The sequence below is a fragment of the Eurosta solidaginis genome, chromosome 1 (assembly GCF_040869045.1).
Source record: "Eurosta solidaginis isolate ZX-2024a chromosome 1, ASM4086904v1, whole genome shotgun sequence".
Lineage (NCBI taxonomy): Eukaryota > Metazoa > Arthropoda > Insecta > Diptera > Tephritidae > Eurosta > Eurosta solidaginis.
Genome location: NC_090319.1, coordinates 83,237,568 through 83,257,015, shown reverse-complemented (window position 1 = coordinate 83,257,015; position 19,448 = coordinate 83,237,568). Strand labels below are relative to the sequence as shown.

The 19,448-nt window shown below is 36.9% G+C and overlaps 1 protein-coding gene across 5 annotated transcripts in view; it reads right to left on the bottom strand.

Moving 5' to 3' along the window:
• Positions 1-19,448, bottom strand: part of SNF4Agamma (SNF4/AMP-activated protein kinase gamma subunit) — a 591,124-nt gene that overhangs the window by 353,710 nt on the left and 217,966 nt on the right. For 4 of the 5 annotated variants that reach the window (XM_067758889.1, XM_067758886.1, XM_067758887.1 and 1 more), the window contains exon 3: positions 8,981-11,132. The exons of the other annotated variant lie outside the window; for it this stretch is intronic. In XM_067758889.1, the coding sequence (XP_067614990.1) occupies positions 8,981-10,780 (1,800 nt within the window). In that variant the 5' untranslated portion in view covers positions 10,781-11,132. The remainder of the gene's footprint in view (positions 1-8,980; positions 11,133-19,448) is intronic. 5 annotated transcript variants of the gene reach the window in all.

Below are 19,448 nucleotides of genomic sequence, written 5' to 3'. Positions count from 1 at the left end.
GAGTCAACTTTGAGCTGTCATTTTTTTCTTTTGCGTTATTTTTCTTATGCCGAATCTCGAAAAGTTCATTCCTTGAAATTGCCATATTTCCTGAAAACAAAATGTTACATGAAAGCCTGCCATTTTCTGCAACTAAAGTTGTACTAATTTAGTTTTACGAATAGAAGCAAACAAGTTTAGATAAAAATTAAATCGGATAAACGCGGATAACGAGATTGCTGGTCTTATGAAGTCAAAATATTTCAAAAATTTTAATTAATTTAACATTATCCCACTATAACATGAACAATTAATTACTGTTCAATTAAAATCGCAAAAATGTATATTTACTAAAATTAGCATACCTCAGAAAATAAACACAGTATTATATTTTAGCAATTGAAGTATAACTCACAGCAGGCCAGCAATTTAAACTTTCACATTCAATGGTCGAGTTAAAACTTTTTCTCAATTGATATGCTTCCAAATAAAACTCCGTTACTCGATTCAACTTAGTTCAAATTTCCTAGTTTTTATTTTTTAGCTTAATTAAGCATTTCTAAATAGAATTTCAAAAGAAAGTAATACACTGTGCGGTGGGTCGTGCTCGCCAACTTTTGCGTAATGGCACGTATACGGCACAATATTTGTGGACTTTGATTGCTCATAAATTAAAAAATTATAAAGTTATCGATCTCCGGTTTTTATAAATTTTTAGAAAGAACTTTCATTTGTAACACATTTTTAAACTTTTTTTCAGTGGAACGTTTTTCCAAAATTTTTTAAGAAGTAGTTCGTTGATTCGTTGCACTGGCCGGTTAATAAATACCTCATATATACTAAATGTGTTCATATTACTACCAGAATTTGTTTGACGACCAAACGGATGGACCCCAATAAGGTGCCAACACTTATTTTATAGAATAACTCCGTCCTCTGAGAAAATACTAGTAGCTTTCTAGTATCTAATTTAATTTCTGCCTTAAGATCTAGCAGCTCTTCCGCCCCATACAGCTGGAACCTTGACCTGGCAAGCGCAAGACTCGAACACAGAAAGTGCTCGGTCGTTCTTTCTGCAAATCGTACTTCCTGCATTTGCTGTTACTGACGAGGCCTAACTTGTAAGCATGTGACGCCAGAAGGCAGTGCCCAATTAGTATGCCTATCGTGAATCTTAATTCTTCTCGCTTCAAATATATGAGCCACTTTGTGAGTCTAATATCGTGTGATTTGCACATGATCCTAGAAATTTTGTAGACCCGCGCTTCTGTCCACGCCTTTCCTACTTGACGGATCATATGCAACTCCTGTCTCCTTTTGTTACTTTCGAAACGGATTGGGACGTCTTCCACCGATTCAGCGAGTGCTGCACTCTTTGCCAACTTATGGGCCTTTTCGTTATCTTCTATCATGGAAACCCAGTATAGAGAAGTTTTTCCTATGCTTCTTTGCATTCCAGGACACTTCTTGTGAAGTACCGTGTGAGGTTAATGCCTTAATCGCCACCTGGCTATATACCTGACGTGGAAATATATATTGACGCGTCTGCAACTTAAGCACGCTTCCTCCAGAAGGATATACTTATTTCTGGATTGACACAGTGAACAGCAGAAGCAGGTACTACTGCAATAAGATTTTTATGTTTGGACTTACTTCAAATTATTTTTTCGAAAGCAAGTCATCTCAGCGAGACTGCGGAAAGTCTCTTTCATTGTCTTCTTAGACCCTGAAATCATTCGATCAAAATTGCACACGGGCTACTTTAAAAAAGGTCAATACTTAAACTCCCTAGAGGATACTCCACGACAAAAGTAGGCACTGCACGGCGGGAACTTGAAAAGCACTATCCACACTTCAAAGTCAGTGTGTTTTATCTACTTTTCCAAATTTGCAAAAGGCGACGCTGCAGAGTTGGCTCTCTTAGGTCCATTTGCAGCACATTTTATATGAGAAGCTAACTCTAAGTGAAAAATTTAACTCGCCGTTTTGCAAGTGGGCCTTAATATTCATGTGACATGCATATGCAAAACGAGGCAATGAAAATAAAATCAAAAGTAAAATTTTGTTTATATAAGTAGTCTATGACATACATACACGAACGTTCCAAATCTGTTGAAATATATTTTAAGCACCTGCGTTGCATTAATAATGTATTGTCTATGATTTGTGTACATCGGACATACATACATACATACAGACAGGGTGATCGAAAATTGCGTTTACATACTTCGCTCATTTATATTTATCTACATATATAATTTGGCAAGGATAGTGTCTCTGCCAAATTCCAATGTAATCTTGTTAAACTACCAAATTTTCTTCTTCTAATATTTCAATATTTTTTTGGACTTATATTTTGCGTCATAAAACAATTCAAGATATCTCAATATTTGCTCAATTTATCGTGTTAACGGACGGACAGACATGGCTTAATCAAATTCTTTTCGATACTAATGATTTTGATTTATGGAAGTCTATATCAATCTCGATTCCTTTATATCTGTACTACCAACCCTTATCCAATCAAAGTTATAATACTGCAACGAATTGTGGGGAATTCCGATACTTATGCACCTTCTGCTAACGTTCGAATCGCTAAACTGTTGAATAAATCACTTCAATATTCAGTATTGTAAACTGGTCTTTATTTAGATTACTTAGGGAGTAGTACTTCACAATTATACTTCATAACCAATAGCTTGTTTAACTCAAAACTGATTAGTTATTACTCAGCTTGCGCTGCTTTTATACTCTCGGTTTCTCGTTCACCCATTTCTCCTAAGGTCTAGTAATTTGGCAGTTGTAGCTCATGCTTGGTTAGTTACCAGCTATTTACATGTATGTATATCTGTAGTCCACGCCTCTCCCATAGCCATATGCGTGTGTATGTGGGAGTAACTACTTCGGCCGATAACTACATATTTGTGCGTGTGAGATATCTCTTCGTCGCCCTCTACATAAGAGTTGCTGCTTTATTGTTGTTGTACATTTATTTAGTAGCAGCTTAGTGATGCTAATATTCGTCACAATGTCCTGTGTACAAGTACAGCTGGGTATAAAAATGAAGTACGTTGAGTTAGTATAAGTAGAGATTCGTGTTTTTTTTTACAAATTAAAAGATCTTTAATAAAGCAAATAAGCTTGATTTTTCTCAAAGTGAAAATTAAGTCCAGCCATACAATCACGTACAAATTTACAAGAAAATTAAATAAATATGGTAAACCGCGGTGACAGCTAAGCCTGATACTGTATATCTTTTAAAATAACAATAACAATATTTTTAGGGGATAAATATCCGGAGAGATTAAGCCCGCTTCTTTTCCAGTATGTGGTGTGCTGTTATTAATTGTTTCTATTAATTGGTCAGCTACATTTTTGGCCGACTCCTAACGCACCTGCAGGGGCGTTTAAAAAAAAGTATGCTCCGAAAATTTTACTCTAACTCCGGCGTAGTCGTGAGTCTTCGAGTCACTAGAAACTGCTGTGAAACTTTAACTATCATAAACATAAATCTTAATCTTAATATATAAAAAACACGTGTCACAACATTTTTGGCCGCGATGGACTCCTAAACTACTGAACCGATTTTGAATTTGTTTTGCACTCCGTATGTAGTTTGTTCTAGCTTGAGAGATAGGATAGGTTATATCTCAGTTTATAGTGGCAATATTATTGTATTGCAACTTTTTTTATTTGTTTATACGTAATAATAAAGTGTTACGTATACGCAGTAGTAAACCTCCTTTCAGTAGGTATGGATATGTTTCTGCACGTGCTTATTTAACTTTACATACATATATATATAGCACATCACCAGGGCCGGCGAGAGCGGGCCCGGGGTTTGTGAGGGGGCCCGCGATTTGAGGTACTAAGACATTTTCTTTAATTCAGGAGAGCCTTTAGTTGTTCCATGTGCAATTTTTAAGCCGAATTTCAAAAGTAAAGAATATCTGCATTTCGTTTTAATATTATAGTGAAGTGTGAAAAATAAAAATCTATATGGGGTATTCCATCCCATTTCGACCAATTTTGAACCCGACCCCTTTAGAATTGGCTGAAAGTTTTTCTTCTTTTTCTAGCTTACGAAGACGTTTTTCAGCAGTTTTTCAAATTTTTTCATCCAACTCAAAAAAAGTTATGAATTTAAAAAAAAAACACAGTTTTTGTTTTCAAAATGCTATAACTTTTTCAAAAATTGACCGTTTGGGATGTATGCGAAGCCGAAATAAAAATTAATAATACCCACATACCTATTTACATACGTACTATTCGATTTGCCTGAAATTTGCCTATATGAGTATTAACGATTTTGTTTTCCGAGAAGTACACCAAAAACGGACTGGGACTGAGACTCGCAGTGGGAATGGGACTGGGAATCGGACTGGAACAAAATACATCACCATCTGGGACTGGCAATAAGGGATGAAGAATAATGAGAAGAACTTGAGAGAAGAGAAAAGAGGGAAGGACGAAGATACTGAGAAGAGATAGAGTGAGACAAAGATAGAGGTAGATGAAGCGAAAAAGACAGAGGGAGGAGTGAATTAAAGGATTAAGAACAAGTTAAGAGGGCGCAGGGCAGAGTTAGACGGAAAAAGCTTATTAAAATGTATGCAGATAGACCAAATTTAGGGCAGAACAGCGTCTGCCGGGTCTGCTAGTACATATATATAAATTTCGTGTCACGTTGTTTGTCCGCAATGGACTCCTAAGCTACTAAACCGATTTCAATCAAATTTCCACACCGTGTGCAGTTTGATCCAACTTGAAAGATAGGATAATGTTCTTGTGAAGTTTCTTTCCGGGAAGTGGATCAGGAACCGATCTATTCAAACAAATTCTGTTCTTTGTCCGATTTACCTGAATCTGGGCATATAGGTAGCCCTTTGTCTAAATTAGCACTTTTCTTCGGGAAATGGAGCAGGGAAACGACTGGGACTTGAACTAGGACTGCGACTAGGAGCGGCACTGAGACTAGGACTTATACTGGGACTGGGAATGGGACTGGGACTTGGGGTGGGTCTGGGACTTTGAAAAAAGGATGGAGAAGAACAAAAATAACTAGAGGGAAAAGAAAAGTTGGAAGGAGAACGAGATAGAGTTAGATGGAGGTAGAGAGATATGGTTAGATGGAGCGGAAAAGAAGTGAGGGAAAGGACGGAGAGAGAGAAAGAGACGTAGAAAAAGAGAAAAGCAGAGAGAACAGTGAATAAAAAGATAAGGAAAGTAGGAGAGAGGGGAAGGGAGAGTAAGAGGTAAAAACTGCTTAAAAGTTATGGCAGAGCAACGTCTGCCGGGTCTGTTAGTAGTTTATTAAAAATAAGCACGTTGTTTTATTAAAAGCCTGTCAATTACACGCAAACATATCCATACCATATGGGAATACGGGTACCGGTGCTTACATGTAACACTTCTTTTTATTATTTTTACAAGTGAAGCTATTGAAACGCGATGATTAATTGTATTTCTTCGAAAGGCAGCATACATTTTACATATATATGTATATATATGCGCAATGAAAAATTTTAATACCCTAATGTACAAAAAAACAATTTTTTTTTTTGAATTTACGTTTAGGTTTGTGGCCACATTTGCGTTGCAACTTATCTACATACTGGCCAAAGGGGAAGCCATAGCGCAAACTCGAATTTGGAAAAAAACATAAGATAGACAAATGTAAATATTTTGGTATAGTTGAATGAACGACTGTATAAACAATGAATGGAATTCTAGCAAATACAAATTTAATTTCAAGCGCTCGATGCTAATATACCAAAAATAACATTCAGCGAGGTCTTAAGAAAATACAAAAAACATTTTTTTGGGAATATTCTTACGTAATCGTTTTAGCTGCAAATTGAAGCTATGTAAATAGCGACACGAATAGATGTTAATGATTTGTACACCCCCTAAGAGCATAATAACGAAAACATTTTTTTTTTTTGAAGAAGCGCTATTTTAAATTATGTAGGAAGATGAAGAGTATATAAAGGCCGTAAAATTGAATTGGCGACTTGGCGATAATACACCCGAGGGCACAGTCTATTGAAAGTAAAAATGATTATATATTGACCGAAAATATATTATGTAGAGAAAACTTTAATATCAATTTAATTTAATTAGTAACTTTCCAAGTGCTTAATTACAGGCGAAAGACATTTAATACCACTTCACTGGCCGGAAATAAGATATCGTAATAAATAATTGATTACGTTAGCAAAGGTGTTTTTATACGGGATGGCTCCATAAAAAACACACATTATGAAAATGCTTTTGCTAAATATCAATTTGCTATGAAATATTGTAACTTAGTTCAAGAGAACACAATGCGACCAGTATTTACTCTTGCGGTTACTAGAAGCGAATATTCCACAGAATTTAGTCTTGCGATGACATACACCTCCTACGATCTTCCCATCTTTCCAAGGGAAAAGTTAGAGAAAAAATGCTATAATTAAAAAGAGTCTTAAAGCAAACGTGGTGCTAGTTTGTGAGAATTGGACAAGGTACACACAAATCACATACGTAACCGCGATTCTAGTTTATACCACCTAGCTAAATAACAGGTCTTCGTTATCATCAATAATTGGAGCTTAACCGCCTAAGCGATTTTGGCATAGCCTTGTTATTTTTATGTTTTATTGGAAAGCGTTTTAACGTGGCAGGTCCCAATCATAGCGCACATCTCAGGAACGGGCTTTTGATTTTAGTCGCCTTTTACGACATAGTACTTACCGCAGGTATAGCTCTTATAGCCTAATCCCTTTTAATCTGCAGGAGACAGGGCTTATTTTCTATAAAAAAAGCCCAAGGAAAGTGGATCTATTTCCTGCTCGGGCGCCAAAAGAATTAATTCGCAGTGCTTCGCCGCCTATTGATAATGATCAATAATAAATCTATCGATAGTGACGAGAAGAGAATTTTGACCGCTAGGGGCATGTTTGTTCTACTGCACCCTTCAAAGAGCTGACCCGCTTTACACTCAACAGTACAGCGATTTATACTCTTCTTAACGTTATGTGAGTAAGGTGTCAAACGAACATTAAAGGCAAGGGCGACAGACTGGGTAATACGCTATCGGCATCCAGTCTCGCTAAACGGCAGCACATGAACAAGATTATATGACTTGAAAGCATATATTGGACAAAGGTGTGAGACCTATGTACATACCAACGTAAGGGCATAAGATGAGAGCTCCGCTGGAATAATACCGATATAAAGTTAGGCTAAAAACAGTACACAATCTTTCGAAAATTTATTTTGTGTTTTTTTTTTATTCTGTGCAAAGGTAAAAAAAAATTTTTTTTCGGACCAACAATCACTTTCGAACAGTTAATTATGTATATACAATCAGGGCAGACATCGGTAAAGAAAATGCTGATTCGAGTACATACAGGCGCTCCTTATATATATCAAAAAAGAAACGGACGGCAATTCCCTTATTGGTTCCCTTTCTGGTTGTAAGGTTTGGAAAGATAGCGAAGGTTCGGATATTTGGGATTTCGGTTTTCACGGACGGTTTCGCATTAGAATAGGGGCGAATATATTTGTCTTTCAGAGTTGGGAACGTGTTTCAATACGGACATGTTCCAATTCCAAGATTCGAGTGATGCGTGTAAGTCATTACTGTATACGAATAAAACAGGTAGTAAGCTTGAGATATGCTAAGGGATGTCAGGGCTTGTTGAGTACAGAACATATCGCTTCATAACGCTCCAAACAAGTTGGTAACATGATCTATGCGAGTCGAATTCTGTCTAAAGCTAAACATTACAATGACACGCTTAATACACGTCAAAAAAATATCAAGGGTGTTGTTATACGACGCATTTCGGACTCGGCATCGCAAAAACGAAAACTGAACTTAAAAATTAATATTTTTTAATAGACGCAACATTTTTACTACCGCTTCCGGATTCGTGATCCTTAACACAAAGCACGTCATTTGATACCCCTCCCGATATTTTTGGACGTGTATTAAGAGTGTCATGCTGTCGTATAGACCGACCGAATTCTGTATATATACAATGAATAAGTGCACGTATTTAGCAGCCGAGCCTCTTGGGTCTTGAAATGTCTTAGGAAATTAGGGAGATCGTAGGTAGTGGGATAAGAACCTACCAACTGGACATCGTTCTTTTTTAACATGGCCTATGAAGTAATTTGCCATGGATCCGCTCTTGATATTTCCAGAAGGAAAGGACTTATCAAGTGACGTATTACGCACCACTGTCTTTACTAACCTAATAACAGATCACAGGGATTGCTCTGCTGTCGAGTTTTTAGAAGTATGTCGGCTCCATACGACGTCGTATGATCTTTTGACATTCTTGAAGCTAACAGAAGGGACATATTCAGACCGGGACCAGTGGCTTGCGAAATCGGTGGGACTGAGGAGCAATCTCTTTAATTTTAATCGCTGCAATATTCCCGATCGATGGAGCATCTACTGTTTGATTATAGTTGGACAACGCAACTCCATTAATAACTATTTTGTGAGAGCCTTTCAGAACTCTAGCACCATAAATCTAGGTAGCTTATCCAATATCTCAGTTCAACATGATGGTTTTTATGTATCCCTGAGGCACCTTTGCATGTTAGGTTTTCGAGCTGTGGTATCGTTCAGCAATTTTGAGATTAGTGGAAATGTTTAGAAATACCAAAATTCATCTTCAGAAAGCATCGTATTCACTGCCTTGGTGCCCTTATAAAAACAAATTATGAGGCGGTGCATTCATATAAGGAAATGTCTGATATCTTTATAAACCCAGACAAGTACACTTTTAGATGAAATCCCCTAAAAAAGTTCGAAATAAATCAAGAAACATCACATAAATATCACTTCAACTCGTTATCAATTTATCTACAGTGTGTTTTGTTTTTGTAGACAGTGTAACAAATAATGACATAAGTAGAAAAGCTGATAGATAACCAGGGTCACGTGAATACCCCAATAGATCTACTAACATACTTTACACTATAAAAACAATGATTTACTTACATCTTCCGATTGCGCAGCCGTATTACGCCCACTTTCAAATACGCTCTCATCCGTCAATTGCCTCTTTGGTGGTGACGTGACCGCCGATCTCTTAATCCACACATCGTCCAAATGCGCAAGATTACCGCGTGATTTGTCTAAACTATTATCACAATTATTGTAACTTTGGTGGTGGGGAAGAGTGGGAAACATTGTGCGTGTCGGTGTTGCACTCCCACCAACTGCAGATGCTGAGATCTTTTCACTCAAAGGACGCGGTATCTCATTGTCACTATGATTAAGCGATGAGATGCTATCAGTAGGCGTTCGTATTTCCACTAAAGAAGCATCGAAGAATTTCTTTGAAAGATGCGGTACAGCGACGGGGAATTTGTGACTCCCATAGCGTTGCGAGAATAGACCCTGCACTGAGGTATAACCACCATAGCTGCTGGGGAAGCTTATGGTATGAGCATTCGCGCTAGAGCTTAAATGTTTCAATTTATCCGCCTCGCTGCGCAGTTGTTGTAGCTCAGGTGTCTCTTTTGCTTTGGTAACAGTAAATTTACCTTTAATAATGAGTTTCTCAGAGCTACCGGAATTTGTTAATGGTAGTTGTGGAAGTTTTGGTGTAATTGGTCTGATAGAGTTTAAGGTGGACTCGTTTGTGGGAGCTGCGTGCGTAATCACCGCAGCTTGCACCGGTTTGTGATTTGAAACCGTAAACCGCATTGGTTCGTTAGAATGTGGCGCTTGTTTAGCGAGCTCGGCATCTTTCGTCAGCAGTGACGCTGGTGCAGCCTTTATAGCTTTTCGTGGTTCGGCTGCTTTAATCATTTGCAAATTTTTGCGCTTAGTCGACTGCAGCAGATCAATTAGTGACTGAGGTAAAATGGTTGGCGGTATTGGCGGAGGTGGTGGTGGCGATACATGTTCAGCTGGCACCGTCACCGTTTTAATATCTTCCACATTATTTGTATTTATGCTATCAATTTTATGCATGAATTGCTGACGCAAACGCTCGAGGTCTTTGAATTTCTCTAGCGAAGCCTCATTAGCAGCTGGTGGCGGTGGTGGCGGCGGAGGTGGTGGTGGTGCTTGTGGTGAAGCATGCGCGGGTTTTTCAAACTTGGGTGCTGTCATATCGCTTGCATGCGGCTGTGGTGACTTATCACCATCATCTTCATCCTCTTCCTTGCATTGCGAAAGCCGTCGACGCTCAACGAATGGCAGCAGATATGGACGTGTATGAAATATATCCAAATTGCGTGAATCAGCTGGAAAGAATTGGCGTAAACGTTCATCACTGGGTGAAGCTGCACATGCGCCTTCAGTTTCGCTTTCGCTACTGCTGCTCCCGCTGGCGCAGTCAAATGTGGTGCTTGGTGGGAAAGTACTCAGCATGGAACTACCAAAACCGCTTGAATATGTCAAACTCTCACTATCGACGGTATGTAGGCCCGCTGTCGTATCAGCGCTAACAGCATCATCGTACTCATTAGCGCTTTCCGAATCCGATTCATAGCCATCGGCTTCGGCTTGTTCAAGACAATCCATTGACTCATCAAAAGCATCCTCGAAGACATCATCACCCAGTCGGTGTTGTTGGTGGAGCGGAGCAATGGCAGGAATCATAGCGGCGCTCGTGCTCACACTAGCTGAATCATCTGAGACTGAGTTCTCACTTTTGCTTTGCAACTTTTTGTTGCTTTCCGTATGCTCTTCGTGCGCCATCGATGCAATTGAGCCAGTGTTGGAAATTGTGGATTTACGCGGATCAGTGCTGTTGCTATCCTCAAAATATTCACAATTTGTGGCCATTTGAGGAAAATAAAGGCCGTGGCTCTTTTTGGTACGATTTTTTGATAAATTTCTTAGTATCTCAGGAAATTAAAATTTGTTAAATACAATGTGAGAAAAGTTGAGTCTTTAAAAACACTTAACACTTATTCACGATGACACATGGAAGTGTAACTCTTTTCCTTTTTGTTTCAGAACAGAGTACCTACCACAATTAAAATTTTTTCTACACACTATGTCGATAATATTTTCTTTTGAACGACATTGATTAGCTGATTTTTATCACGGCATTTGAATTTATATATTTTTTTAAGAATATTTCTTTTGCATTTATATGGGGGATTTTTTAGCACCCCAATTTCACGTCATCCATCTGTAAAAAAGATAAATAAGAAATTATTAAATAAGGCCTCAAGAAGCTTCTTTAAAAAATGCCTCCTCTTTTCGTTTGTGCTTGATACGACCTCTAAGATGTTCTGAGGTGTACGAGTATAAGTTCGAAATATGCTGTTTCTACAGCATCCACTTAAAAGTGTGTATGTATGCTTGTTTGTAACTCTCTAGGCTAGGCGAACAAAGGAGAGTTAGACCTATCTGACCGTAATTATTGAAGACTCGCGGCAGTGGTGTGCGTAATAGCGGAGACACAAATCTTTGTGCTACGGTGCTATCAACATCAAATATCTAAGTGGATTGTTGATACTAAAACGGCACCATATTTACGTGTTTTTAGATTTTTTAAACTATATTTATATTATTATAATTATTCTTAGCATACGGCTTTTTATTGCAGTCAATCAAATGGTCCAAGGGGAGGCCGTTCTTATTAAAATACCATTCGAAAATACCTCTATGTAAATCTAGGGTAGACATATGTCATTTTAAAGCTTGAATTAAGAAAATCGGCCCAGTAGGGCGATTTTTTAGCTCTATGCAAGTTAGGGTCTTTAATTTTATAAAAAGTAAAGATTACGAACCTGGCTGGTTTTTCAGAAGTAAGGAGGTCATCTCCGCACAGTAACACCACCACATTTGAATTCAGAAATATTGAGGTTGCTTGTGGTTTCGACCCAGGATAAGTTCTACGAAAATCCTGGTGTGCTAACACCAAAATATTTTCCACTAGATCTGGCAAACCGGGACAGTCAAGCATGAAGTCTATGGCAAAGATGGTGTATAGCTGGTGCCACCTTTTCATTCTCAATTCAGCTGCAGAAAAAGGGGGTTGGTTTCCAGTACGTTGAGACGTAACACATTGACTCCCATTGGACGGTGACCCCAAAAATCCGCAAGCCTTGCTGAACCCAATAATTTCAGCAGACCGCCTGTTATCCACTTCCAGCCAGAGAGATCTCGCTACTCTGCAAGATGAAGTATTTGTCAAGCTTTTTCTGAGCTGACTCGTTGTTCATCCATAAAGGAGCAGAGCACAGGTAGCCAGTGGTATTCCGTATTCTCTTCAGCCATCTCAGGAAGCCTGGCGGCAACACCCATCAAATGTATGTTCAGTACAACATTCAGCATAAGTAGGTGTTTTTTAAGAGTGCCTCTGATACCAACCAGCGCTACAGGTTGTAGTGACACTAACCATTCGGAAATACTCGCCGTGTTAAGTGTGTCCTACCAGACTATTACAGCAAAATATACGTAGTTTGCGTCGTAATTTCGATCTATTGGCAACAAATCTTGATGCTTTCCTGAACCTACCTAGCTTTATTTTTGTATCAGAAATCTGGATATATTCTTTTGAGATTGACGAATATAATTTACCTAATTATAAATTCTATGCAAGTGCTAATGATTCGTATCCAGCTGGCGGTGTAGGGGGTTTTGTTCATGATTCGTTTGACTGTAGCAAAATTGAACGACTTAGTCTCACTAGTGCTGACGCTATAAAGGTTTCGTGCTGCATTTGCAAAATAAACTTTGTATTTGTCTGTATTTATAGACTTCACTCGCAACCTGCTCAGTTATTTATCGATGTTATTAAGTAGTGTATCAACGACGAATCATGTAATTTTGGGCGATTTTAATCTGGATCTATTAAGTACAAGCCCTGTACTTAATAATTATAACATGGTATTGTCAGATCATGGGTTATATTCACTTATAAACGAAGCTACTAGACCAGTGGCAGGTACGTGTCGCTGTGCCGCTTCTTTGGTTCTTCTTGGTCTGCCTGTTCCGCTATTAACTCGGACCTGGGTATCACGGATCACTGTATCAGTGGTATTCTCTTTAAAAACACAATGGTTGAGAAAGACGTTAGAAAAAGAAATAGGCATGTTGTGGAAAAAATTAATTTTGATCAACTAAATATTGAACTTCGCTTAAATATTTGGAGCAATGTATACGCCGAAGAATTTGTATCAAGAGCATACGGCTTGTTTTTAGATAATTTAATGCAATGCATTAACTCCTCAACATACTGCGTTAACAAAAAAGCATCAGAAATCAGACTCAAACCGTGGATAAATAAATGCCTTTTGAATAGAATTAGGTTCAAAAATAAATTTAAAAAAAGTGCAACAAACATCCATGTGACACCAATTTGAATACTCGTTTTAAGCAAATATGCAAACGAATCAATGGAGAAATTCGTAAATGTCGGGACGATTATTATAATAACTTAGTCAATAAATCCAAAGGTAATCCAAAAGAAGAGTGGAAAGTAATAAATAGGATTATTGATAAAAACACAAAAAGGCAAGATTCTCATTTTGTTTTACAAAAAGAAGGCGTTGATATATCTGTTCCCATAGAAATAGCTAATGATTTTAATGAATACTTTACTTCAATTGTGAAGTCAAACTTTCCGCCAAATGTGACACCCCTTTGCGATTGTTGCTCTGATTTTGGAGTAGCTAAAGATTCTTTCAGAAGCAACAGCTTCTTTTTTGAGCCAATCTCAGGATCGGAAATTTGAACTGCAATCAAATCTTTGAAAAATAGTAATTCTTCCGGTCATGATGGAATCTCTAACGTTATGTTAAAGAAAATCTCATACAATATTGTTGATGTTTTAAAACATATCTTTAACTTGAGTGTTACAACTGGTATTTTCCCAGAACAATTAAAATTAGGAATTGTAATACCGATTTTCAAAAAAGGTAATAAAAAAGATATGACTAACTATAGGGCGATTTCACTTTTGTCATCAATTACTAAAATTTTTGAAAAAATTGTAAAAGTAAGGATGTTATCCTACTTTGAAAAAATAAATTTTCTTAGTCCTTTGCAATTTGGTTTCAGGGATGGTCTTTCTACGGAAGATGCTCTTTTGGACTTCTGTTCAACTATATACAAGGGTATTGATTCAAAAATAGATTGTGCTGGGCTTTTTGTGGACATTACAAAAGCATTCGATATGGTTGATCATGGCCGTCTTTTAAATAAGCTTTATAATTTGGGAATTCGTGGCTTGTTATACAATTGGGTTGTTTCTTATTTAGGAAATCGAACCCAAAGAGTGAAAATAGGCAACACTCTTAGTGAGACCAAAGTCATAAACTCTGGTGTACCACAAGGATCGGCTCTGGGTCCCATATTATTCCTTATCTATGTGAACTCACTATTTATTCAACCTTTTAAGGGCAAAGTCGAAGCATTTGCGGATGACCTAGGAATTGCATATAACTCAACGGATCCTTTAAATTTGATAGCGGATCTGAACCACGATATACACATACTTCGGTCATGGTTTGCGGAACATAAACTGGTTGTCAGCAATAAAACCAAATTAATGTGCTTTAGTCCAAAACTTCAAGAAGCACAAGATCTTAATATAACTTTTCACAGTGCAATATGCAAACGTAATATCCTATATAGTAACAAGTGCTCCAACCATCGTTATCAGTATTCTTTTAAAAATAATACAGCATGTGACTCTAACTGCTTTGAAATTGAAAAAGTGAATAGCTTCAAATACCTAGGAGTCACAATTGACCGTAATCTATACTGGAATGAGCAAATCGCAACTGTAAGAAAATACTTACTTTCAACCAATCGTATGCTTTACCGTCTTAGAAAATACGTTCCAAACCATACACTGAAAACAGTTTATTATAGTATATTTCATTCAAAATTAGAATATGGAATAAGTTGCTGGGGTGGTGCTCACTCCAATAAAATAAATCAATTAACTGTACTGCAAAAATGTGCAGTAAGAAAAATTTTTAATTGTCCACGTCGGACTCACTTCTTTGACTTATTTAGAAGATCAAAAATATTCCCAGTTCGGCATTTGTTCTATTACAAAGTTTTAAAAATTTTTTACATGAGAGGTGGCTATTTGCAAAATCCAACACGAGGAATGTACAGCCTGCGTAGTAACCATAGCACACTTGTTTCTTTACCAGTTTTTCGAACAACATTGTTTAGAAATTCCTATACTGTCTTATCCTGCAAACTTTTTATTTCCCTTCCAGAAAACATACGAGACATTAGATCCAGATCTGTGTTTTTAAAAAAAATAAAAACTTGGCTTCTTGAGTTTGATACCAACCAGATAGAAATTTTGATGCACTACGTTATATAATATAGTCTTTAATTTTATATATGCATTGTATAGTTTTGAATTTTCTTTTTGCTGTTTTCTTATGAGGAATTCTGTAAACTTAGCTTTTGTATTCTTTCTTCAAATTGTTTCATGACTTAATTGAGTCAATTTATTTTTGAAATATCTTATTCTCATTTTAAATAAATTTTTTTATATATATCTTGTATTCTTTTTTTTGTTTACCCCACTACTACTATTTATACAATGGAATTTGTTAAAACATGATGTGACATACAACACTATTTTTATTATATAAAATAAAGATGTCACTAACTATTCTCTAAGTAATGATATTGTAGACATGTAAAATTAAGCTATCGAATATGTACATACGCTTATGAGAATAATGAAATAAATAATAATCTAAATCTAAAATCTAACTTATAGAGCAAAACAAGATCTGCTCGCCTATTGTTAATACAATTTATACAATCTCATAAAGCTTGTGTACTAGATAAGTGAGAGTTCCCAGCTCTAATCGATAGCACTCTGAAGCAGCACAAGGCAACCGAGGCTTTTCGAGCTTTATCCTCCACATTGACCTTCAAGTGACAATTTTCTGTCCAATATAATCAACAAATACTTAATTCGGAAAGTACTAACGTTATACCTCCTATCGAGGATGGCCTAAAAGTAGGGAGCATGTATCACACCCGCTGCCTACTCTACCAGAAGCCGCATGCGCTAAAACTCGGCTGCCATTGCCGCGACACTACATTGATTTTGTTCCACCAATTCCACTTTCGAGTGACACTCGACATAGTGTAATACTTCTTTGATTCGACTTAACCAGAACGTCGAATTAAAAGGGTTCAAATTATCCGGGTTCCACTGTAGGATTATGCTATATGTGTGTGTGTGTGTTTTCCAACCGCAAAATAAAAGAGAGAGAAAAGAAACATGCTATTTTTGCAAAGCATTCGCTTCATACCTAATCCATTGGCGGCCGCCGTGGTGTGATGGTAGCGTGCTCCGCCTACCACACCGCATGCCCTGGGTTCACACCCCAGGCAAAGCAACATCAAAATTTTAGAAATACGGTTTTTCAATTAGAAGAAGATTTTTCTAAGCGGGGTCGCCCCTCGGCAGTGTTTGGCAAGCGCTCCGAGTGTATTTCTGCCATGAAAAGCTCTCAGTGGAAACTAATCTGCCTTGCAGATGCCGTTCGGAGTCGGCATAAAACATGTAGATCCCGTCCGGCCAATTTGTAGGGAAAATCAAGAGGAGCACGACGCAAATTCGAAGAGAAGCTCGGCCTTAGATCTCTTCGGAGGTTATCGCGCCTTACATTTATTTATTTATACTTTCTGGCATAGCCTTATGTAGCTACAAAATGTGGGTAACGACCTAAAAATTTTCCTGGACGAATATTGCACACAGCATATGCTCTTAATTACGTTGACTACATTATTTTCAATCATCATCAGTCACGAGTATGATAGCACTTGAGTGAATAGGTAAATAAATACTCACTTCGGTATTAATGTGCATTAGACCGTTAACAAAAAACAAGTGTTCTCACAAGCTTTTTTAGATGTGAGTTTATTATTAAAGTAGTAAAAATTTGGCGTGATATCCTAGGAGATCTAAGCTAAGTTTTCTCTTCTAATTTGTGAATTTGTGGCGAGTTACTTTTAATTTCTTCCTACAAATTAGCGAAGCGTATATGTTTTTCGCCAACTCCTCATGGCAATTGCGAAGTGCGTGAAATTTTGCTTACAAACTTGCACCAGGAGTATATGTAAACACTGCTGAGGGTCGACCTCGAATAGAGATACATTTCCTAAGGAATTTTGATGTTCTTTTCGATGTTCTTGAGCCTGGGATTTTCGGTTTTGTTAAGCTAGACTAGCGCAGTCTCTTATCCACATTGAATACAATGCGATTGAAACAGAGTTAGATATTAAAATAAAAAAAACAGTCCGATGTTAATAATCTCCGCTGACATTTGTTTGATGTTCATATCATATTTCGTATATGCAGCGCCTGGAAGTAATAAACAAATCTGAAAGCCCTTTTCTAGAACAGAAAGTATCACACCAATGGACCTCAGCTTCGAATATTTTTGCCATACAATCTTGAATTTCTTGACAGACCGGTAGTCAGCTGAGGAAAATGCGTCCAAAAGCTTGCTTGACGACCAAACTGGAAATCCCAAACAAGATCCAGCATCTATGTTATTAAATAGAAACGAAAATAAATAAACACCTATTCGAAAAGTCTGGGCTCAGAAAGAAATAGGTGAACGAGGCAAATTGAGAGTATAAAACCAGCGCAGCCCAAGTGATGGTTAATCAGTTTGATTTCAAAACTTTGTAAGTGAAGTACTCGAGTAATTTTATTATGAAGCTCTACTACCATAGTAGTTTAAATAAAGGCAATATTAGTATACTGAATATTTGAGTTATTTAAAATTAAGAATTCCCTAAGATTTTTTAAAATATATTTTTTTTTCGGACGAATAGCCACTACCTTTTTTAAGCCAATATTTAAAGAAATTTTCCAAAACCTCTGGGTTCTCATTTGAAAAAAAAAAAAAATAAATAAATAAAGTAATTTCAATTTTGGTTCTAAAAACAGAAAACTCGCCAGGGTATCGGCTGTACTAATAATAATAATTAGAAACTTTAACGACCAGTTTTAGTCAAGAGCAACAAAAATTGGATAACATTTACTTATATGTATGACTAGAGTGTTTTGTTTATAATATTTACCATTTCTAGCCACTTCATTGGTTTCGTGTTTGCTCAGTTGCAGGAATGTAATAAATAAATATTTACTTTCACAACTAAGTCAAATTAATAAAAAAAAAAATGAGTTATGATGGTTTCATCATCATAATTATTTATGACCTTTCGTAGATTTAACTCTTTCCACCCATTTGCTTACAAACATTCGTTTGTACAAATATTTGGTAACACATTCCGTAATTTTACAGACTCAAAATATAAAGAATTAGGGAGAGTGACATCATCGAAAATCTCAAACAAACAACTACACATTCTAAAGAAAAAAACCCATACTTTGATGTGAAATTGGCATTCAAAGCTAGAAAGTGAAAGTTAAAATTGTTTTCAGAAATTCATAGTATTAGCAAATACTCCTTTCTAAGAACACAAAATATCTATTATAACAAATTCCAGGTTTGAATCAGGTCTATAGCAGTGATTTTTATAATAATTATTGTTTTTTTATTTATTTTTCTATAATTGAAAAACCATTTTTTAATTTGCAATAGAAATAGATAGTGTAGTAGACCTAAGTATAAGGTTATAGTACGAAATAAGTCAGACTCATCGCTGTTCGATTAAAACTTAAGACATACTGGTAACTTGCAAGCACTTAGGGAACGTACCCAAATTACGTGACCCCTTTAGTGGGGGGGGGGGGGGGGGGGTTCTTTAGGTATTAAACCTAGTCACAGGGGGGAGGGGAGGGATTGGGGCTTTGTCACGTAGTCAATAATCTCTAGAAAATCTTGCATTTTTTTTGTGGAATTTATTTCGCGTCAAAAATTTCCATGAAAAATCATCAGAAAAACGTGCACGGTAATGCAGTGGACGTCTCGCGTGCGACCTCTGCATATCCTCTCCAGGAGACCAAAAGAGATCTTACGTATCGTGGAGCAAAGCGCGGAGTGGATAGACATCGGGCCGTCGACGAGGAAAAAATAATCACGTCTGAGAAAACTCCTGATGCTACTGTTCCCATAATCTACGATGTATCCCAGTGGCTTGATGCTGGAAGCAAATTCTATATAAAGTTGAATTAGATAAAAAAAATAAAAAGGAAAAAGACTTTATTCATTAAGTTGTTGTTCGAATATGTTTTTAAATTCATTTATGCACGCACGCTCTGCGTAACGCGGCGGGTGCCGAATTAATAAAAACAAATATAAATCAAATAAAATTTTTGTTTTTGTTTTTATCGGCCTATTGATAAATGATTCAAGGTTCGATTCGAGCTCAAGGCCAGAACAATAATTTTTTTCTAATGATAATTGTTATTTTTTTAATTTTTCTAAATTTGAAAAATTGTATTTTGTTTTTGGAATAGTAAGTAGAAAATTTTTCAGACAACCTGCCATAGCTGCGCAGATAGATCCATTTCGAAGGGTGCTAAGCCTTCATC